This window comes from Strix aluco, chromosome 4 (genome assembly GCF_031877795.1).
Source record: "Strix aluco isolate bStrAlu1 chromosome 4, bStrAlu1.hap1, whole genome shotgun sequence".
NCBI classification, from domain to species: Eukaryota; Metazoa; Chordata; class Aves; order Strigiformes; family Strigidae; genus Strix; species Strix aluco.
In genome coordinates, this window is record NC_133934.1 from 104,315,357 (window position 1) to 104,340,376 (window position 25,020).

The following is a 25,020-nucleotide window of genomic DNA, read 5'->3' on the forward strand; positions in this document are numbered from 1 at the left end:
GTAGTCCTCAATTAATGCTACTTCACACAGCATACAATTCTGGTTGCATGACACAGCAACACCCATACAGATACGCACCACAAACATTCAGACAGAGGGCATCTCTGCCACTGTGAATGTGGGAACTAAGTCGTGCCTAGCAAGTCTAGCACAAACAGACACCTCAGTGGCACTGGAGGTCTCTGCCTTTAGACTGAGTCAGAATCTGGCCAAAAGTCTTGCAATTATGTACAGTCTGTTGGAATTAGATATGCGCTAAAGCAGAACCCTTGCATACATTTTAAGTACTTAAGTATTATTCATCTTGTTTACCTTCAGTCATCTTTGATTCAAGTGTCCAGTTTAAGTCAGTCATCTAGGCTCCCTGCAGAATCAGTGGAGACATGGATCTCCAAAGTCCAATTCATCCCTTGATACCTGAAGATGGGTATCAAGGACCGATGGAATCACTTGTCCTGCATAATTGTTCCTCTCTTTGCCTTGACTATAGATGGAGCTGTCTACCTTTGATACACTGCCAAGGCTCTAGCAAGTGCCCTTAAAGAAGGGGCACACATTTGTCAATGGTCTGTTTTCTTAGGCAGCTGTTTGGGTTTTGATCAATAATGGAGATATTTCACATGAAAATACAATGAACTTTTCATAGTAGGTCACTTAAACTTGCCAGCAAACTATTACCAAGTGTCCCCAGACTCCCACAATCATATCCTCAGGGCGAAGCATTGCTGCAGGTGTCCCAGTATTTTGTGGAGGTCACCACAGCAGCAGCAGTGGTGAAATCTGGATAGGTAGTCCACTTTGGTCTGCTCTCTTTCTCCATAAGACTGCAATGCCTGGGGTAGGTTGTGCACTTTGGATATGTGATGTAATCCAGACTCTGCAGGATGACAAGGAAAAGGGCAGAAGGTCCAGGATAGGGAGGAAGTTCAAAGACAGCAGACTCAGCATCTCAGTGGCTTGAGCACCCACAAATATGTACATGAACAGGCAGTTACAATAAAAACATAGGTTTGATATATAATCGTGGGACTTGTCCACAATCTAAAAATGAGATAAAATAACAAAATGCTTGCTGAAAAATGCAACGGAATTAGATGCCAATGTGTATTTTGCTTAATCCCAGAAAAGCACCCATGAAACATAAAATTACTGAAATTTAGTTCACTAAAAACTGAAAACAAGAATGCTCATTTGATTAAAAACTAATGTTAGAAGCACCCAGATGCCACCAGGAGAAAGTATTTTTTTCTCAGTCTTGTGGGTCCACTCTGCAGATGGCTTGGCCCCTTTGTGTTTTGCTTCTGACCATCCTGCCCCCTCTTTCCCCCCTGTTCCCCCGTTCAGAGCTGAGCTGGCTTCACATGTGCAGTCTCACTGCTCCACATTCCTGGTGCCTCTCCTCCCTCCTGAAAAATGTCAGAGTAGAGCAGTCCTGCCTTGTATAGGCTCAGGAAGGTCTACAGGTCCTTCAGAAAGAATCTGCAATGAGATTGTGCAAAAATAAAGGGAGAACCCAAGCAGCAAAGGAAGAGGCAGGAGTCCTGGGATGGTAGGAAAGAAGGGGTTGTGCTGTGGAACAATATCTGTGCCCAGGAAAAGAATAGGGACTCTGCACACTTAGCACCACACTGTGCTGTGGCCTCCACCATGGACTGAAACCACCCTGGGCTAAATTCTAGCCTTTGCAAGTTCAGGAGCCTAGTGGAAGGAGAGGGAGTGTGAGTGAGAAGGGGAGAGAGAGAGGAGGAGAAAGAAGGATCTTACCCATGACCCACAAAACCTGTTGAAGCCGACATCAAAAACATTTCATAGTAATATGTGGTACAACTCCTTTACCAATACAGTGAAAGACTGAAATGGGTTCACCTATCACTTGCTTGTTTCTGCAGTGTTGTTCCACTTATCTCTTCTCTGCCATTCCTTTAAAAAACTTCAAAGTGCAACAGAATACAATATGCATCAATAACATTATATTTAAAGTCCAGATTCAAATCCTCAGGTGTTGTAGCACCGTACTATGGCTTACAAACACAATGCCTGAAGACATGTTTAAATGCAAGAAAAGAAATATTTCCAAGTAACTCCATGAGCAAGTGCAACCTACTACTTGGTGTGCAATAATTGCTTACTTTGTGCTTGATCCAAAGAGACTGTAATTTTGCAATAGTTTTGGCTTGAAGGTCAGAAAATTTAGTTCTAGATGTAAAATACAATTTAGAAAAAATTTTTTTACTCCAGTAGCTCTTTGTTTCATCTTAGATTAAGACAGTAAGATTCATCAGCTGAAAAATGAAGGCCACTTGCAGGGGAGAAAGACAAACATGGTACTAGATTTTACATGAATGGAAAGACTTTATTTGCTGGCAGATCAGACCAGATGATGGTAAAACAAAAAGACTGTGAAACAGGAGTCAGGATTTAAATTGTTAGGTTTTCCAAAGATATAGATTAATAATATCTTAAAGTAATTTTGATTTCAGAAAGTTCTCAGATTTGATAGGAATTAAAAAGAGTTCCAAAGGATGAGTTTGCATTACTGGACATTAGGCTTTATCTGGATTATGTCTTATCTCTGTTTCCAACTTTAATTACTATTTTATCTGTGAAGTATAAAATCAGTGCCAGTACCTTTGAGCAGAAGAATGTATTAGATTGGCTGTTAGAAGCATCTTTTCAAATCTTGCTCCCCCAAGCTTGAATTATGTAAGCACAACTATGTTCAGACTTCTAACTACTGTTTTAAAAGATAAATTCTGCTGTCAGGGACCTAGCAAGACTGCGTTTGCATTCAAATCAAAGAAATAGTAGAAGTCAGTAGGTCCCTGAAGGCAGATTCTTTTCTAAAACAGTCAGGAGAGGATTTAGTGCACATAAGCTCCTGCAACAATGACAAATGCAGCATGCACTCTACATCACATGATGTTCCATGTACACTGCACAGCTCTACCCTCTAATCTGGGTGGAATGATTTCTTCTTTGGCAATATTTCTGGCTACATTAACTACTATTGTGTATTCCAGATCAGATTTTACTCTGTCAATTCTATTTTGAAATTAAGTATTTACTACAGGGCTTCTTCACAGATATTAAAATGTATCATTGATACACATATTAATTGATATTAATTTCAAAAATATATATATTAAAGAACATATATTTCCCCAATGGCTTTGAAGTTTTTCATTGACTCTCTGGATTAGCATTTGAATACTCAAGGAACACATGACTGCTGCTGAGCCCATCATACTTTACTTCAGTGACCATGAAAATGAGGACAAATAGATCAAACTATGGAGAGCTTCTGTTTAACTACATGACGGAAACCAGCACAGCTGGAGGCAATTCTTAGCAAATTGATCAGAATTCCTTTACTTTAACTACAGCTTAACTAATAAATAGACTTCCATAATTTTCTGCAATCAATCTAAATGTATTTGCAAAATTAGTGAAACATTTGATCTTGGAATGTTCACTAAATCTTAAGTATATAACTTTGAAGAGCTTACATAGTTTATTTTTCTGCCAAATTGGAAAAGAATAACTGTTTATAATAAAATCCTGTTAACTAAGTAAACTTTATAGAAGATGCATGTTCATAATTAATTTGCTATGTAACAAAACTGGTTGCTTTTTTTTCTTTTCAAAATTCAATATTAACTTTTGTTACTAGGTTTGTATTCTGATCTTTCATTTAAAGATATTTTTGTATCAGCTTCTGAAACTAGTAGTAATCCCACTGAAAATCTGAAAAGACTGTATGCATGTTGATGCTCTTCTTTTGACATTTTTTAAAGCACACTTCATCCAACAATCCAGACATTTTTCTGGATGGATCTGTTTCTTTTAAGGGGCTTTTCAAACGTTCTGTGAACAAGACAATCTTTAACTCCCTTTGAACATAACAGGCACTCAGAAAATTTAATGAAAATACACTTTTAAAAAATGTAATTGATCTGGCTTTCACCCTTTTCACGATTATTTCTGCAGTTACAGACTGGCAAAATCTGAAAGTAATAGAAACATCCTATTTGCTAAAATAAACGAATACGCTGAACTCCTTTTTTCTGAAAGCCCATGTAGCAATCCCTCCTAAGGGACAAAAAAATAACAAGAAAAAGATGGAGTTTGAACTCAAAGCAAACATAAAAGCTTTACTTACAAAAAATCAATTACACACTCCAATTTGTTTTTACCAGCAGCCAAAGGAAAACCTGGTTAGCATGTTGCAGGATCCAAACACCTTGGATCTACATGTTTCACCAAATTTTACATTATGGCTATTTCTAAGAAACAAACTAACAATTAGAGACACCTGTTAAAAGTGCCTGTGCTCTGTTCACACTTCATGTAGTATCTTAAAGTGACAGCATATTAAAATGCCAGTGCAATTCTTTTGCATTACAGAAGTATTTATAACAACAGAAAGTGCAATTAAATTCTCTGCTCCTAAGTACTTGTACTTGACTTGCTTAGCATACAAGAAAAGTACTAAAATACACTGGTGTGGAAGGGAAAAGTATTGAAAATAAATACTATAATACTACAAAACACAGAATTTAAAAAAGGACAGGAAAAAGCCCAGTATCTAGATTACCTCCCCGCCCCCCCCCCCCCCCCCCATTTTATGTACTTATTAAGCACGTAATATATTTCTTCTATAGATAATCCAGCAATTTTAGATGTATATACCCACATTGTGTCACAGATAAAAGAAATATAACCACACTGAAATTATTTATTCAAAACTTTGCCTTTGATTATGTGCCCAGACACTATACAGCTTGCACATCAATGAAACATTCTTTGAATTTGACCCCTTCAGCACAGCCATATGCCTAACTCATGTCAGAAGTTTCTGAGTGGGAACTAAGCCACACTGTGGACCATACCTGAGAAACAGAGCAAGACAATCACCTTCAAACAGTTTCTATGGGGCCTTTTTATAGAGATCACTAATACAGTGATGGTATATTTACAGCAAAGTTAAAAATTCCAGCTTGATAAAGTGGATTACTATGGGAAAATTTCGCTTTGAAAAACATTTGTCAATTTAGAGGAAAATTCCAACAAATACAAAAGTTTAAATTTATCAAAACTGAATTTCTTACAAAACCTGGCTTAAATATTCCATGTAATGAGCTCAAGCCCATGTAGCTGGTCAGAGCAGAACATCTAAAATACTCTGGCCCTATTTCAATGCTCAGTGGAGTATGAAGGCAGTGCCGTAGTGAAAGATAAAATTAGACTGTCATTTAAAAGAGTTTCATATTTTCCCATCTATTTAAACTCACAGATATGCATCACCCTGAAAAATCTCATGTTGTCATGCTAAATTATCGACCAATATTGGGTGTGTGTAACTGATTATTCTGAGACACAGGACTCTGTGAAATGGATTTAATATTGTAATCAAGGGTATACTACTTTCACACACCTGTCCCAACACATTGCCCCAGGTTATCACTTTGTAGCAGAAGGAACAAAATTAACTGTCCCTCAGGTACTTTTGCTCACAGACTAGCTTTAATGGAATAATGTCAAGTAAGTTTGATGGTCTGGTAAGCTGTAGTACATGAAGAGCCACCACATTTTCACTTCTGGTACACTTCTGCTACTGGGGCAGCAACCTCTGGCAGAAGGATGGAGGGGACAGCTAGGGCTTCTTCAGGACACCCTTGGTAATCCTACTATGCTTCAGGAGACCTTTGCTGACAAAGGTGTGAGGCTGAGAGAATTTCAGTCCTTGCTCTACTACTGACTAAGGGAAGTTATTTCAGTTTTCTTCCTCTCTTTTTTCTGTTCAATAGGGATTAAAACCTTTACGCTGTTCTTAGGACTGCTGCAAAGACTGCTCGCACAGTGTTCAGAATATATGAAGTATAAGGAGTGTTCAGCATCTGTATCAATTCTGCAGTTTCACACCAGCTTCCAAAGAAGTAGCTTCCTCATTCTGAAATCTGAAAAGTTTACTGAAAATTCTAATGACTGATGTATCTCCAAAAGACATTTTCTTCTAACATACTTGTCTGCTTTCTGAAATATGACTCATCAAAACTTTAGCTGACCAATTTCTGTTTATTCTGAGTTTTATTATGCCCTGGATAAAAATCCTGGTCTATTTTTCAAATACGGAAGCTTTCAAACAGCAGTGCTTCAAGAAAGCTGTCTGTTTAGAAGTGAACTTGTCTGCAGATAACAAAATAACCTCTTTCCAAAGGCTTCTGGCTATTTATTCCCATCATCTGAACTCTGATGCAACTGCATAAATTATGTCTTCCAAGAGCACCTGTGAATTGGCCTTGTGTTGTATCAGCTTTATGATTTGTCACCCAAGATTGAAGTTTACATTATCCTTAAGCAATGTGATTAAGTGGGAGGAAGGACTGTGGGCCAAGCTTTTCAAAGCTGTTTCGTGTAGTTCCACTGCACCCAGGCTAGCCAAGAATAGTGGAGCTGTTGTAGCCCCAGCACACATAACACAACTCTGGGAGTTGTTCTAATTGATGCTGAATTCCTATTAGTCACAAGGGTCTGTCCTGGCAACCACAAAAAGCTGGAGTATAAAAGACATTCTGACCATTGACTTCTTTCCAGGATTACCTATTCCCATATAAGAGTTTGTGAGGAACAGGTGAAGCAGAGTCATTAATCCACCTCTATACCACCTACCACCTACGGATTTCTGTTCCATTAAGAAAATTTTCCAGTACCAAAATCTCCCTCCAAGTCCCTTGAGCTGTCAGAGTAGCATAAAAAGACAAGAATAGGACTTTACTCTTCAACAGCTCTAAATACTTCTGCTGTATACAGTTCTACAAAGGCTGCGAAGTGAGTAAGTAGAAATGACATTAATGCATCCAATTGATCTCAAAGTATTCTTTGGCTAATCAGAGAAAGGTTTCATATATAGTAGCTTCTGCAGCAGAGCCAGCTGAAGATATCTGGTACTATTAACCTTGTTCCACAGATGTGATTTCCTCTGTGATTGTGTTGTTTCTAATGGATGAGATGCTTTTCATGTGACTCAATGCCTGTGAGCGTGATACACTCATCATCATTCTTTTATTACTTTTCTGATGATTTGTCGTGCAAATCAAATAGTGGACTGAAAGGGGCTTGCTGAGTCAGTGAATTTAGCCCCTGTTATCACAGGCAACTATGTCATATATGCTTTTATAAGTTATTTGACCCAAGAAAGTGATTGAGCTCTTCAGTAAAGATAGGAGGCTTTTTGCCTCCACAGCACCTACTAGAAGGGTGCTCCACAACCTTGCTGAAATACCTAAAACTTAATTCCTGGTCTTAAATATATTCAGGAGAGTTTAGACTCAGTTATTTTTGTCCTAATAGTCTGTATAAGATGACAAAAGATCAGAAGGCCATCCATCCTAATATCTAGTCATTGCCAATGGTCAATAAAGGATCATTAGGCCAGTGTATGGTGAGAGGACAAGTACTGTACTTTCAGGTTCCATGATTCTGGACCTCAAGATTCTTGTTAAATATGTCCTTGGGAACAAGTTTTATATATGGCCCCATACTTACTTGTATATCCAGGTTTATTTCCTAGCTAGGGCAGAACATGTTCCATTTTTCTCACGCTGCTCAGCAGAACTGACTGAAAAACTCACACCACTGCCTGGAGAGAGAGGTCTCAGTTTACTTCCTTCCACATTCCTCTCTCTCCAACTACACTTACTCTTTGCTGGACAGTTTGTTCTTTTTTTAAAAAAAATTTTCTTCTTCTTGTTGAATTAGTTTTTGGCCAAGTTAGAGAGCTGAATCTGCTGAATGCAGGGCTGGCATGAGGGAGTGTGAGGCTCCTTTTAGTAGCCATGAATTATTATAACTGCTGAAGCTGTAATACAAAATTTCAACCCTAATTACATGTTTCACAGAAAAGTCAACAGCTTTTTGTAATATGCAATCATTTGTCATGGTAATAACAGCAAGCAACTTTTGCTATATTGTGCAATTTTATTAACAAGCAACTTCAGGAATCCTTTATTCATTCAAATTTGGCAAAGTATTTAGACACATGAATTAAGTATTGCAGAGCTAATAAATGAGTACTCTAAAGAACAGGAATTAATTTACCCATGATTTAAATGGTTTGATGCCTCTGACTTAAGCTGTTCCATGATCAGTTGAACTGATGTAAGAGTTCACCTAAAACAAAACAGGGAGGTTTTACCCTCAATTCCTTCTCCCCTATTCCTACTTTTTCACTGTGTGGTCCTCTCCTTTCTCTCTGATAGTTCTGATGTTCACTGAACCCTTTTAATAAGCCAATTCAATTCACAAATTCATCAGAAACTGTACCAATTAGTCTTCTCCTAGGGTGATATGTTGTATAGGCCCATGGGAATCTACAGCTTGTGTAAGGAGGAGTGTTGCTGATATGAAGGACATAAGCATCTTGTCCTTTTAGCAACAACAAAGTGCAAAATTGGAATTTCCTGTCTTGTGAAATTGAAAACTAAATTTCAGCATATTCCTAAATTTCCTGAGACATATCACAGAATCATAGAATGGTTTGGGTTGGAAGGGACCTTAAAGATCATCTAGTTCCAACCCCCCTGCCATGGGCAGGGACACCTTCCACTAGACCAGGTTGATCAAAGCCCCGTCCAACCCAGCCTTGAACACTTCCAGGGAGGGGGCAGCCACAGCTTCTCTGGGCAACCTGTTCCAGTGCCTCACTACCCTCACAATGAAGAATTTATTCCTTATATCTAATCTAAATCTACCTTCTTTCAGTTTAAAACCCTTTGTCCTATCCCTACACTACCTGATAAAGAGTCCGTTCCCATCTTTCCTGTAGGCCCCCTTTAAGTACTGGAAGGCTGATATAAGGTCTCCCTGGAGCCTTCTCTTCTCCAGGCTGAACAACCCAAACTCTCCCAGCCTGTCCCCATAGGGGAGGTGCTCCAGTCCCCTGATCATCTTCACAGCCTCCTATGGACCTGCTTGAGCAGGTCCATGTCCTTCTTACTCTGGGGACCCCAGAGCTGGACACAGCACGGCAGATGGGGTCTCACAAGAATGCAGTAGAGGGGGAGAATCACCTCCCTCGACCTGCTGGCCACACTCCTCTTGATGCAGCCCAGGACACGGTTGGCTTTCTGGGCTGCGAGCGCACACTGCTGGCTCATAGTCAGTTTTCCATCCACTAATAACCCCAAGTCTTTTTCCACAGGGCTGCTCTCAATCCACTCATCACCTGGCCTGTATTTGTGCTTGGGACTGTCCCAGCCCATGTGCAGGACCTTGCGCTTGGACTTGTTGAACTTCATGAGGTTTGCCATGAAGTATATGCCATATACTGTTACAATGCATTATCTGTAGAATAATGGAATTGCAAGCTGTTTCACTTCTTAGATATATCAAATTGTTCAGATAAAGCAATTTGTCAAGAAAAAGCATAAGAAGAGTTATGAAAAGGAAAAGGATGGATTGCTATTCATTTAAAAATTCACCTTGTCATGGCTAAATCAGGAAAGTCTTTTACCTACCTAACATTCCTGCATTATTTTTATTCCCCCTGTGGTGGGACTCAACTTATACCTTCAGATGAACTTTTTTGTCCATACTAACTGAACTGCATATTCTAAGAGAAGATATAACACTTTGAAGTATATTCTATCAGACAAGATAGAAAAAATGGCAATCATACAAATAAAAGTTCATATTTATCTTGGAGACATAGTAAATAAATATGCATACATCTTTGATTGAGACACAGTTTTGCATTATAACAGAGCTTATCTAACAGTATGCAGCACCTAGAAAACTTTTTAATATCTTAATTTTATGATATATCATCAAGCTGAATCAATTTTCCCTGCAGTTTTGCAATTGCTAGATGTGACATAAGGAAAATGGTAGGGCCATACTACATACAGTAGAGAAGGGAGTTGGGTGGCAAGGAACCAGGAGCAGGACTAACTCTTTTAGTGTCAGATCACCCTTTCACCAGATTAAAAGTAACATCATACTCCACTCTAATGACAGTGTATACACACATGCTTTTCATGCATTCCTTTAGCATACCTGTCGGGGTTGCCCCCTTCTTTGTCCTGGTATTGCCTGTTACTCAGTTGTGTGAGGAACCAATTCAGGAAACCAAGCTGGCCAAAAAGAATCCCAACCAGAAAATGATTAATTGATCAGTTTTCCACTGTGCCCGTTCCCTGAAGTGCCACTGTATGACTGTGTCAAGGGAACAAATGTAATTCCAAAAGAATTGAGTTTAAAGTGTTGTGGAACCACATTTTCAAATGAAATATGCCTTCATTCACTTCTTTCTAAGATACAAAAAAAGTCAGAAAAGTTTTTTCCTTTTTGCTTTTCCTTTCCTAATTTGTGTTCCAGTTTAGCAGTCTCAAAACTATTTAATTTGATCCTTCCTTGTAGCTGACTCACTCAGGGAAAAGTATCATGAGACAGCAGAATAATCTAAAGACCTGCTGCTGTCTACAGGCACTTTTCCCAACACAATTCCCATTTGTCTTGTCCTCCTTCCTCCCTTGTACTGTCTCTGACACTTGTCTGATTCTTGTTTTGATTCAGCTCACTAATGTGCTAGAGAAAGAAGTATGCACCTCCTGGGAGAAACCATCTTGATCTAAGTTGCTGCATCTGGGAAGATGCTAGATGGATAGTATCACATGTAGCACTGAAAAATATATCTCCTTTCTGTTACAGACGCTGAACTACATCATGTACATATGGGCACTTACAGCACTTTCTAACCACTCCACTGCAGACAAGTATATGGCAGCCAGTACACAGGGGATACTGCTCCAGATTTAGGGAAAGGGGTTAAAAGGTATAAGGAATAGCAGTACTTCTGTAGTTATGAGAAGTTCGCACTGCTATGGATCAACAATCCATTACTGGGATAAGGGAAAACCAGGAAGGTCACAGCACCTCTTGAGGCACAATCCCTTCCATATGCTGCTCTTCAGCTGGTGCCACTGAGCTCTGCCCCTGGCTCAACTTGGGTTGTAAAAGCACAATCTAACCCACTGCCTTCTCACCAGGGAGTCATCAGCTTACTACAACATTGCAGCAGCTAAAAACTTGCAAATATTTCCTTAGTTTTGTCTTTTTTTTTTTTTACTCTCTTGCGAAATAAATTCAAAAGACAGCTCTATTGTGCCAAGATTATTTTGGAGATGATATTTTACTTGCATCCTACTCAACACGAAGACTCTTGTTTCTCAAAACCCCCTCTAGACCTAGAATACACACTGATGCATCTGCTCATAAAAACATAGAAAAAGCATAGTTCATAAAGATATTATCTCTCTTTATTTATTTATAGATCTACTTGGCGCTTACTGGCCTAATGCAGTTATTTTAGGGACATAGTTAAATACAGTATTAATGGCCAGCTTCTCTGAGAGAATTATTGGCATTGCTACAGTTACATTGTGCTTCCAACATACACAGCTTTAGTCTCTTGTATCCCTAGCTTCTAAATGCTAGCTCAAATACAAGTAAGAAAAAAAAGAAATGTAAAGAGGTAGAAAATTTCTGTTTATTGTAAATGAAGATGTTAAACAGTGATTTTTCCATACTTAAACTATCCCCCACTCATTTTATTTACCACATGAACAAATAGTAATAGAAGTAAACACAGGGGAATTTTTCTGTTTTTTAAAAACAAAGTGGTTCCTTGCTTTATTCTAGGCATGTTCCATCCATAGTTAGAAATCAGGCATGACAGTGGTCTAATGCAAAATTTTTGTCCATGGAGAAATCAGGCATGACCATGGTCTATCCCTGAATGGGATCATAATGTTTTATACCACTGACAAATCATTAACATCTGTTAATAACTCACCCAGCTGCTTTGTTAGATTGTTTTTAAAAAATCTTATGTACACCATAGATGTCTCCAACTTGTAGCCTATGTAACCTTTCCCAGCTGCTTAATCCTTATTTAAAATATTACTTTAAAATGCATACATTTGCAAAACTATCTCATTTCTTTGTCTCCAGACTACTTTTGTAACTGTGCTAACATCTGTTCATTTCCACTCCCCAATTCCCATCTTAAATACTTATTTTCAGCATGTATTTTTATTGTAAATAGAATCCCACGTACTTTCTCACCTCATAGCCCTCCACTTTCTGCTTTCTGCTCTTGCTCTCATTCCACTCTATCCCTCATGGTTTCACTTGACTCATTATATTTTAAATACAGGATCGATACAGAGAAAGGATTATTTAAAGGGCTTCTTTGATTATCTCACACTAATTTAGGTTTGGGAAAAAGAAAATGGGGGCATGCCATGCATCTATTGTGTCTAAAGGGAATAAAGAAATGGAAAGGGGAACAATGTACAGTAAAGGGGGCATAGGTAGTTGTTAGGGATGAAACTGCATAATGGAAATATTGGAACATTAGAAAATACTTCCTGGCTGTGAGGAGCAGTAGGCAATGCAGGAGCCTCTCAAGGGAATTAGAGGGAGCTTGTCACCTGGCATACTTTAAAATAGGCTTGACAAAAGCTGTGTTTTGGGCCCAAGCAGCTAACAGAGGCAGGGAGAGAGGAGAGGGGAGAGGCTTCTGAACTCTACACCAGGATGGGGATTTCTGAGTGCCGGTACAGCAGTGGCAGGAGGCAGGACATGATGGATGCAGGCTGTGACACCCCATTTGGGAACTGGCTGTGATTTTAAGTGCTGGTTCTACTGAAGTGGTCTAAACTGCCTCCAGTACAGCCCTGGATAAAATGTTAGCAGTTCTGGTACCATTCCTCATTGCCATGAACTTGCAGATGAACATGCAAATAGATGTCTCATGTCCAAAATAAATAAATCAGATTCATAAATGATGTACAGGATAGTACACATTACATTGAGCCCTATGACTCTTAACGTTATTTCTTTCTCACTATTAGAGTCTAAGGGGTACCCAGTCAATTTATATAACTCAAAAAAGGTACATTACCATAAGTTATAGTAACTACTTTTTTTTCTTTTTACAGCAATACAATGGCATATCCTGAGGCTGTGGGAATCTGAACAAATAAAATAATTAAACACATCTATTGTGTTTAATACAAACCATAACACACACCATAATACTACAGGGTATTTGCTGTACAAATATGTCTATATTTTTCCAGATCTGTCAGCTGACCCACATATCCAAAATGTTTCAAACTGAATTTCATCTTTGTCATGAAGATTTGGTCATGGTTTCTGACTCATGTAAATGTCCTGATTATCCGTAGAACTCTTGAGATACTACAAAGAGTATCCAAGTGTTTCTACGCTGTCTCTTATTTCTTTGGTAGGTTCTAACTAGAGAAGCAGCCAACAGTGCAATGAGCATATTTTAGAGGGTATTTAGTCCTAGGTTCTCTCCCTTTTCTTCCTTTCCTCACCAGACAGTGCAGTGAAAAAAGAATTATTCTGTCATATCTGTAACCCATAGCATGGTTCTTCCCCATAATTACAGTTTTGGAGCTCTTTTGTCATGTTTGCCTATTCTGTCTAGAAGATGGTTGTTTGTAGCCTCACATTATGAAAGGAAATATTTTCCTAAAATTAAGATAAAAACAAATGGAAAAAAATTCAGAGCTTTCTTGGATTTAAACTGCAAGTGGACAATATGCAGCCCATGAAATCACAAAATGCAGTCCACACCACCCTCTTGCAACTGCATTATGAGGACACAGCTAATCAATTGCAGGTTTTTTCAGTACTAGAGAAAAACTGCATTTCCTCTACTAAGGAAGATGCTATACCAGTACAACCAAATATGCCTGTGTACATTTATTTTTAAAACATGGAAATATATAGATGCAGATTATAGAAGGGAAACCCTTAGGCTCTTGTCATATTACAAGTTCTGCCCTGTCATTGACAGGAAATGTTTACATGAACTTTGTAAGTACTGGAAATCCAAACACAGAAAGAATATTGTGCTATGGCATTAGAATGAAAGCAAAATGTAAATTAAAGGGACCTGAAATGAACTATTTCAGCTCATTGTCCAAATTGGAGGGAAAGCACAATAACAAGCATAAAATTGTCAAGAGAACAAATACATGTTTAAATTTTGCAAATGTCCATATTCAAAAGTATTGTCACAAGTAGGATGGATAATATTCAGTACGTGTTTTAGCATGATTTCTATGTATTCCTCAGATCAGCTGCACAAGGAATCATCTTTAAGGGTTCTACTAGACAGAGCTGTGCTGGAAAGACTCACCAAAATAAAAATCTCAAACAAAATTATATACTATATTTTGAAGAGGGCTAAGGCCACTCCAAGTCAGCGTTGATCCAGCTTCCTTCCAGAAACCTAAACCACACCTTCTGCGTCTACTGGACTGAGAAGAAAATATGCAAGAAAACTATCACACATTCCCTCTCACCAGTCCTGGTTCTTGCTGAGGCATTCCTTCTCTTTTGCTCTCTGTGGGAGACTGTTCACTTGCTTCCTCTACTGAAAAGCTCATCTGCTCATCTCTGACTGCGTCTCTTCTCAATTCTTCTATGATGATCTCAACACTTACTTCCTGCACATAGAGCCATTTCTCTTCCTTCCAGTGTAAGGGACTGGACAGCTGTACCCCTATAGTATGTAGATAGGTAATTAAGCATCTGGAGTTTTCATTTATTTCATTTTATTCACCTAACAACCTCAGAAACAAGGAAAAGATTCTTTAAAAGGGAATCAGAGATTATTGTTCTACCTTGAGCATGCTGAAGGTTGACATGGCTTATTTGGTGGCTGTTAGAAATTTCAGATTGTTACAGTTCAAGAAACTATGGTTAGTTTTGGTATGGCCAGTGAAACGGCACAGATAAGATGTAACCCAAAGCATGGTATCATCATGCCATGATGTCAAATGGAAGTTATTATTTTATGGTATTTCAGTTGTTTAAAAAAGTACCTACTGTTCATTAAAAAAACAGAATAATTGGCAGAACGCTTAGTCGAAATTAAGGAAAATCTTGAGAAGAGAGATCTCTGCCAGTCTGATTTGCTGATGCACAAATTCAGCTTCTGTCAAAGGAGGGATAGGATTATTCTAAAATCAAGAAACAATACATGTTATAGTTTTTTTCAAAAATCTACACTGATTTGAAATAGGGATGTTATTAAGCAGTTCTGCTGTTTGATCAAGAATAACACAGTATCCCATGAGGAGATGATGAAGCTGCATTTATACAGTTCCTTTTATCCCAAAGGATCTTGACACTCTTTATAAAATATACATATGGCATGCCCATGAATACAAAAAAAAGCACATAGGAACAGAAATCACTTTGACCAGCACTGCAAATCAGAGCATCTGTTTAACAGTGCACACCAATATTGTTCTTTAATTCAGGGAAGGATTTAAATTTGAATAGTATATCTAGCAGGAATTATTAGCCCGTGTGCCCTTATTAATTCCTAACAGATTGTACATAGAAGGAAAACAAAGGGCAAATTACAGAGCCCTGGATCACATCCACATCCAAATTATTGTAAATTTGAGATAAGTTCTTATTATACAAAACTTGGATCTGTAAGGAAATATTCAAAGTATTTCAATGCTGAAATTCAAATGCCAAAACCAGAGTATAAGCTACAATATGCACACATACCGTGTGAACAATTGTGCCAAAGGCCACTATAAATCAAGTAAAACTAATCCCAAAGAAAAGCCTTGACATTGGGTTGAAATAAGGACATTAAGTTGTGTTGGTCAGGGATTATTTTTACTTGGTTTTTTTTGCCTCAAAATGAAAAGAAAACATGTCTCAGGAAACGATCAGTTTCAATACATTTTTATTTACTTCTTTTAGATGACAATGGATGTTGGCCTCTACATTTTCAATCCAAAACTTGTTTTCCTAGTTCAGAATTACTTAAAAGTAGTTGAAAAGAAAAAAAGAAATGGAATTGAAAACTTCCAAAATTAAAAATTAATTAAATGAAGAATTTCATTGGCCAAAACTCATTGTTTTTCTAACAGTCTTCTGAGAGTTCAACCATTCATTCCAATATAGAACTGTTTGGTATCCTGATAATTTTCCCAGGACAGGAAGACTATTTTCTGCCTAAAACTTTTGTGAATCTAACTACAGCAGTTTGCATCAAGTAACATGAACTTAACATCGCCTGATGCAAACCAAGTGAGCTATGGTCATTTGGAAATAGTAACATTGTATAAGGACAATGAACTCTTCCTTAAACCAATGTTTTTCAGAAACGGGCTCCACTACTGCTCATTCAAACAAAAAAGACCAGAAATCAAAGAGGAATTAATGATATAAAGGAAGTAGCTCTTGCAAAACAACAGATGGAATGAGATCGGAAACACATGTAGTAAGCTGAACTTTTTTAATAAGACCAAAATGACAGAACTGGAACAAAGGAACAAAATGGATAAACACGCACACAAATCAGCAGAAGAGTTGCTAACTAGAAATGGATCTGTAATGCAGACTCCAAATGTGGATTTAGATCCCAAATTATTTTCTAAATTTGGGGGTTTAGATCCATGATGTTGGTCTAGATTTTCGCAGAAAGAGTGGCAAACCAAAAAATCTCTATCATGACTAGATGAAAACTTTCTCCAGAGTTTCTAAGGTGAATTATTGGCCTCATTTTTTTAATGCTGATATTCTGGATCACACATAAGATGGAAAGGCAGCTCACATGAAGATTCTGATCTAACGCTGAACTATGTAAAAAGGTGTTAAAGTAGAAGCAACATGGACTGCATCTTTCCCAGATTCTGCCAAAAGTGAGAAACAGCTTTAAGAAAAAAAACAGGGAGGTCAAAGAGGTTGATCAGGAAAACAAGCTATACTTATTAACTTATTCTCCTGATAAATTGAAGTAAATGCTTTTGAAAGAATGCCTTCTGGGTCTCTCTTAGGCATTGCTGTCCATATTGCACACCCATCATTGAGCAACCTGGTTTAGTGGAAGGTGTCCTGCCCATGCCAGGGGAGTTGGAACTAGGTGATTTTTAAGGTCCCTTCCAACCCAAACCTGATTCTATGATGCTATGATCCCAATGTGAGGCTGGTTTATGAAGACACAATTATGTCTGAAAATAAACGAGTTTCTTTAAATAAAGAGCAAAAAAAATGTAAAATCATAAGTAACTGTCAATATTTGAATTAGCCAGAGAAGTATTAAATATGTGTTTCATTTGTTAGGACACAAGTTACCCTGATGATTCTCCTGATAAAATAATAACCTAAACTTTCTCCGAGTCCTTTAGATGATAGTTGCCTTATGATAACATTTAGCACTCTTCGAATACATTGTCTGGAAGCAAAAAAACTTTAATCCTCAAGTGATACGAACTAATCTATCTACACTGAAGTCAGCACAGATCTGGAGCACAATTTTGTATTAGTCTGACATGAGAGCAACCATCTTTCTTTGAAATATTTGTCTCAAAACGTATAGTGATGTCAAATTACTGCCAAAATTAAAGAGATAAGTAAATGATTCATCTAATCCACATAACATTTTTCCTGTTCACATGCAGACAGAAATATTTTCAGATGTGTTATGTATTTGAAAGCTTTTGGTGATGTCTTGTTATTTTTTCTCTATTATTTGAAAGCATGTAATCATACATTTCTTCATATGTGTTTTCTATTAAATTCTGTCATGTAGACAACTGTTAAGAAAAGTTACAAGTATGGTTACCATTTTCTAACTATACAACACCAAGTCACAGCCACAATGACTATTTCTACTTCAATATAAATTTCACAGTTTGTATGAATACTTGCACAGGCAACTTTGAAATTTCTTTTCAAGAACAGTGGAATCATTAAAATTCAGCTGTATAAATATTGGTGATAATCAATGAAAAAGGGAAAGCACATGTAAAGGTAATCAACTTATAAACCTGAGGAAGTATTAGCCAAAATTTCATTTCTAGTCAGTTCTAATTTTGCAATGTCATTCTTGGTTGCATGCATATTTTGAGGTGTTAAAATGTAATAGCAAGGAAAATTCTGTGTTAGCGCACGTAGTTTGGAAGTTATCAAGCTCCTGAAAATGTCAGTTTTATGCCAGCAACCCAGCAGTAGGGAAATTTTTAAAAATGAATTTTTCTTTCCTGAAAATTCAAACTGTTCAAGGCTATAGCAATACATCAGAACATAACCTGGAGCCATCACACAGACCACAATAACATCCTCCAGTTATCGGTCAGGCTTGCTTGACTGATCTCTCAAACAACATTAGCTTTCCCTTGCCTTCAGACAACTCCCTGTAATTCTCTCCCTTTCACTCACCAACTACACTCATGAGCTGTTGCATAAGTATTAATTTTCCAACAATAAAACATTATTAGGTTCCAAATTTTGTACATTTGCTTAAGCTGAAACATATGCCACTAGGACACAAAGAATAAACTCTACCTGGAAAAGCCCTTTACTATTTTTAATTTTAAAGTAATATATATGACAATGCCTTCTCCCAGGTATCATGATTTAGCATACCCTTTTTTCATCCCTTGGTAAGTCTGATGGATGAAAACAACATTACAGCCTGTGTTACACTTCAGATCCAAAAAATGGTCCAAAACAAGCAAAAACAATGTGTCCAGACTAAGACACTTTTCTTCTCACTTTCCAGCAAAGAAAAATCATCTAGGTTTCTTAATTAAAAAGTAGACCTTCTATGTCTTGACTGTATCTGTACCAAAAAACTCTTAGCTGCTACTGCTCTCTCTCCTCATATATAGGCACATACAAACCCTTACCAAATTCTGTAAAACTTGTATTTAGGAGGACAGGAACACAGATTCAGTACTTTAATCTACAGATGGCTAAATTCATCATAAGGGTAACTGATAAATAAAACAGCTAACAGAGTCTCTGTTATACTGAGATATTAAAAGTTTAGCCCAATTTTTTTCAGTAGTCTCTCATCAGAAACTATACCAATATATCTTGTAATTGAGAAAAGAGCTTCATTTCAAAGAATAAGTGGGATTCATAAAGCTAAAACAATAGATCATAGTTATCTCCACCTACCTATCTCGCTCACATGAATTTCTTAAAGTAATGATCTTTGGTGTTCTAATAAATAACGAAATAAAATTACCTTCAAGTGTACATTTAGCAAAAAACACTCCATTAAGCATCTGGCTTGTCTATAGTTTACAAACATGTATTTTTATATATATATATAGTCCCTCCCTTGATGTGAGTAGATAAACAAGTCTAGCATTGTTACTGTAGAATAATAGAAAATTACTAAACACAGAAAAGATATTGCAAAATGTTGTCACAAAAGAGCCAAACCATTTTCCAGGGTTTCAAAATAATCTCTGACAGTAACTTTCTTTTCTCCAATTTTTTATTAAAAACATACACACACAAAAAAAATCAATGAAGCAAAGATGCTAAGCCACCAGTCCACTAGATGTGAGCCTTTGGAATCTTCCATAAACTCGTTCAGAATGCTAACTTAGATCAATAAGATTCCTCTAACTTGAAAAGGCCATGAGACTCCTTCCACCAAACAAATACTTTATAGAAAAAAGGCAGGAAACTCAAAACACCATAAAAATTAAGCAACAAATGGTGCTTTTATACATCCTTTCACCTAACCATAAGGAAAAAAAACCCAAACAAGCCACCAAAACTGTAATAGCTAGAAATGATTAGGAAATAACAGATTATCAGTACCATGTTGGAAAAGAGTAAGTGCACCATAGTCTTAGAGGCACTACAACAAAGGTATAAAGTAAATGAAAATGTATTAGAAAACATTCTAAATCCAAAGTTCAGAACGAACAATGTTTCATTTTAATTTCTCCAAGGTCATCAAAGAATTAATCTGCTAGAGTAAATTTGGACCATTACAAAATGAAGTGGCATGATGTTAGGAACATAGAATCGAATGTTGGATATCAAAGGATGTTCTATTCTTGCTTTTGTCATTGGCTTTCAAAATGTAAGTATTTTCAAGTACTAACATCTGCTAAGACCAGCAGAAAAGTTACTGCAAAATCTATGTAGTATCTCTGAATACTTCTGCATCAACAAAACACAGAAAAACTATCCCTTAGGTGTTGCCCAATTTTGCAAACAGCTGCAGCTAACTCAGTGGAAGAGTGGAGGTAACTGAACTTCACTTGAAGTTTCTTCAAATGAAGAAATTTGCTTAATGGCCTTTTTACTCGATTCAGCCCCTTGGTTTCACCACGATCCATAATCTGATTTCTCCTGCACACCTACTGTTCTTTCATTTTTTCCTACTTTATTCTTTAATTCCACCGTTTATGGACCCAGATTTCACAGATTTCCTAATTTTTATTATGTTTTTTTAAAAATATTGATTCAGTTTCACAAACATCCCTGTATACTCTTTAATGTTTTCCATTTCTGGATCTCAGATCTGATTAGCATTTTCACTACTAAAAGTATGACAAACCAAGTAAAATCTGGAATAGAAATGGGGAAATCTGTCCTTGTAGTCTGAGAGTCCACTGTATGCGTGGTTTCTATCAGAAAGCTGAAAGTACGTCTGTTGATTGCCAGTTCATCAGAACAGATGTGCAATTAATGCTTTTTATGATTTATGATATGTGGCATCATGAATGATTCTAAGGATGATTCTTTCATCCAAGACTGGAGGCATGACGATGTGTAGCATGACAACCTCAAAGGAACCAAAGATATGAGAAGTAAATCACTGATGCTGCATTTATACTACAGAAGAACATGACTCCTGGTTTAGTACAGAGGAAAACAGGAAGAGGTAAAACCAAAAGCTTGAGAGCCATACGTGAGTTACAGCACAACCTGCCAAAATGAAATCACTAAAGCACATCCCATGAGGACCACATGACAACAAAGCAAGACAGATTTTTTTCTTTTGAATTTGGTCTTGTATTTGTTTTGCTTGACTCTGTTGTTTCTGAGTCTTTAATTTCAATCTTTTAATGTAAATCTTGTTTTAATAGCACGGTCTCAGTGGTACTTGGAGCAGCAGAGAGGACCCTTGAAACCACCAGGTGTATTGTCTCCATATGAATAAATATATTCAATATTATAAAGGCACACAAAAGAATTGCCTGAGCAAACTCCAAGCCCCGAGGAGAACCTACAGCACCTCAGTAGCAGTTAGTGCAGATGGAGCCTGCATTACTGTCCTCTGCTGTTGGGCAATAACCATAGACAGATGGCCTCCTCCTGCAAAATGCAAGCTGCAGAAAAGTGCATCTGAAGGTCTTAGGCAAACCCCAGAGTGTGATTTAAACAGAAGTCAAAATACATCCATAATGAGCTCACACATTGGCTAACTGGAACTAGAATCTCAAGTCATAATTGACTGCTTCAAGCATATTTCAGAGACCACAGCTGTCCTCATCATTTGTTTGGGGCTGATTCATCTCCTAGTGAAGCTTTTCTGCCCACATGACTGAGACCTAGATAGAGCTCCAGGAGCAGTATATGGTAATTATTTGCATTGTATGTAACACACGTGGCATGAAAAGTTTTCTCCTCATTGTATGCTTCTGCATTCTGGTTTGCTTTTCACATATGGTAACACTCACTTATGAACTGATATGAAAACTAAAAAGCATAAAAGAGCAAAAAGGTATTCAAGAAACTAGAAACACAATTATTCTTTTTCCATCTCAATAATCAACATTAAAAAAACCTCATTTGACCAAATTTTCCAGGTCACTTAATCATTTATACTCACATAAACACAAATATTCAGATAAAAGATTTAGGGACAGATAAAAAGATTTAAAAAGATAAAATCATGAAGTTACTTGGTTTATAGAGAGAATATGGAACACCTTATTTTATTACTTTTATCAGGTCTCAAAATTCTGTGAAAATTATTTTGGAGGCAATATGGTATTTGGCAATTACATATAAAAACATTACTACAGATGATACATATAGTAAGTAAATTTAACTATAGTTCTCTTCATGTTATAGGATTTTGCTACAATGTTAAAAATACATGCCATAAAACAGATTTAACACCTTTAGATGACCTCTAATCAGAAATGTGTCATGCGATTCAAATTCCATCTGTCAAATGCTGTAGATACAGGTAAGTAAATATAAATGCCATTAAAGGTACAAGTTATCTTACTTGGAGAAGTTCTAGCATTTTATTTTTTGACAGCTCCTAATCTGGATATCTTCCAGTGTCAACAAGACCTGTTCAAGCAGAATCTTACCTTGTTTTCACTACATCAAGGGGATGCATCAGGCAAATTTCTACAAGACCTATAAAATAATAATAAAAAAAGGCCTAATGAACATTTGTATAAATAGTAGTTAATTTTCATTTTCAAACTCCAATAGTTTTTGAAGTTTGAAAAGTAAAAATCTAAACGTATCATTGATGATATAGTCTTTATATACCTTGTATATTAAACATACTCTTCTCCAGTATATTTGAACCATCAGGGATTTTAGACAGTAAACAGTTCTAGTTGTTCCTTATAGTGGGGAAAGTGAGGATTTAGGCTATGTGATCAATTTAATCATCGTTTTTGCTCAGTTTTCTGACTTAAGAACAGGAGGAACATTTGACTGGCATCATATAAAATACATTAAGTCTTTCTGAAAGTAGTAACGGAAGGGAATTCAGGTTGGCACTGGCTTCTTTGTCATATAAGACTAATCCCTAAGGACACTGCTATTATGCAAGACAGCACTGGGGGCTCAGACAAACTTGATGATGACAGCTGATTCCTGAGGTGGCTATCTGAGCTGCAGCCTTACTGGCTCTTCATCCTGTCCTGCTCTATGCTGATGCTGATGTGTAGTCCTGGCTTTTCCCCTTCCTGCTCCACTGCTCATCATGAGCCCTTAAATTCACATGCTGGGGACTTTCCGTGTCCAAGAATGGAGGGTGTGAATAGCAAGGGGGAAATGCCAAGAAAGAAGAGATCTGGAAAATACTGAATGCACCTGCCACCACTGACTTCAAAGATGGTTCTGTTACTTTTTTCCATCCGACACCACATGAAAAGTCCAGAAGTTTACCACCCACAGTTTGCCCATGCTCTGCAGCATATGTCACCCAGGGAGAACTTTCAGAGCTTCTCTATATTTGCTTAAATATTCTGGTCTTGCCTACTCCTCTGTCCATTCCATGTATCACCCTCATTCCAAACAGCAAACACAACAGAAAGAGGTATTTATCAGGATCACAGTAAAAGTGTATTTTAGAGACCTGTCAATGCGCAGAGATAATAAAAACAACTACACAAATCTTAAAGGATTTTGAAATGCCAAGAAAATACGTATCCGTATGTCCAAGACACTAGATTATCATGTTTTTGAACTTTCTGTGCCCTGGTTTATTAAGCCTCTTAAGCATCCATGGTCTCTTTTTATCCAGAGTAATAAATTTAACGCAAAAACAGTTTGTGAAGACTATACTTACTATAATGTTTGAATGCATGTATTTAATCTATTTATTATTATAGCAAAAGCAATTACAAAACTTCTGTAATACAGAATGTGACTTTTGGTGATTCATGGCTAAACTTCTAAAAATCTTGACTCAGGAAAGCATTCTTATTCAAGTTAAAATATCTGCAAATTCCTTCCTTTATGCATACCATACAGTCCCACTGAAATTAAGCACGTGCTTATGTTCCACTAGATGTTCTCCTTGTTCAGCTATCACTGTCTTGAGGTCCAGATCCTGTCCTCTTATTTTAATGGCACAGAATATGGCTGAGCTCAGGTGTCACTAAAGCTAACAGTCTCTAATACCTAGGACAATTTATTACATGCTAGGCTACGCAACTAGTTTCTCTTTCTAAGCAAGGCAAAGAAATTACTCTAACACAAAGTGAAAATCTCGTTTTGAAATGTTCCACACACAAACTATTGAACTAATGGAGTTTGCACTTTGGCCCTATTCTTTTGCAGACTTGACGGAGAAAGACTTGGTGGGTGTCATGCAGGAGCCAGGCTCTGCCTGGGTAGCATACATTGCAGTGTCAGAAACTTGAGTTCTTTTTTTTTCATTACTGAATATAAATTTAAGGAAGGCTTAAAGTTTCAAATTTCAATTATTTTAGAACCAATAAGTTTAGTGTTTCAAGTAGAACAGGAAAAGTGTGGGGGTTTTTAAGTTTATATAAGAAAGGATTACATTCCAAAACATTATCTATTTTCTATTTCAAGTTTATCCAAACTTTCTCAGTAACATAGGTACTTATCTAAGTAAGCCTTCTATGCTGAACCAAAGCATTAGCAGAGGAAAGATTCTCATTATAGCCAAAGGAGAGTTAGCCAATAAAAGCAATAGAGCTTTTAGCTCAGCCTATAATAAATACCTGTGTTTAAAAATAACCATTTATTTTGTTTGATATACTTCACATATTGAATACATATATTATTGATAATTGTTATATATTTCTCCTAAGGAAGAACAAACTATGTATATAACAACAAAGGAGTGCAAGTTTTTGTACACAAACACTAGTAATTTTTGGAGTTAGTAACAGAAGGAGGGCATAAACTGTAATGCTAAAATTCTCAACAAAATGAATTTGAACAGGAGTTTACATGGAAGTTTGTGAAGATGTTAAAATGTTTAAACTGAATTCTTGACATAAAATACTTGTTGAGAGTTCTGATTTAACATACACAATTTTCCTATTTTTCTATCATTCCACTCTAATGTATAAAGCTTGCAAAACATAAAACTGGACAGATAACCCCTTACACCTAACTTCTTGCCACTGTGTTTGAATGACAGTATCAAGTTAATATTTATGAGAATTGTTTTGTCATAGTTTCTTACCACTCCATGCAACATTGTTTTGTTCTTCAGTTCTGGATAAAAGGAAGACAACATAGGTGATATCACCAAGGAATATTAACATTAGTAGTAAGGAGAGTCATTAAAAATCATGCAATTTAATATGTATTTTTTCTAGAAAGCAAAAGCTGTCATTGTTATTTCTGAACAGGTATATTTATTGCTGTAATTATTGCCCAGGAATGTCTTTTAATTTACTAAAATAA

At 36.9% G+C, this 25,020-nt stretch overlaps 1 protein-coding gene across 4 annotated transcripts in view; it reads right to left on the reverse strand.

Moving 5' to 3' along the window:
* Positions 1 to 25,020, reverse strand: part of SLC25A21 (solute carrier family 25 member 21) — a 257,590-nt gene that overhangs the window by 89,522 nt on the left and 143,048 nt on the right. For all 4 annotated transcript variants that reach the window (XM_074824668.1, XM_074824665.1, XM_074824666.1 and 1 more), the window contains one exon: positions 22,206 to 22,254. In XM_074824668.1, coding sequence (XP_074680769.1) covers positions 22,206 to 22,254 — 49 coding nt within the window. The remainder of the gene's footprint in view (positions 1 to 22,205; positions 22,255 to 25,020) is intronic.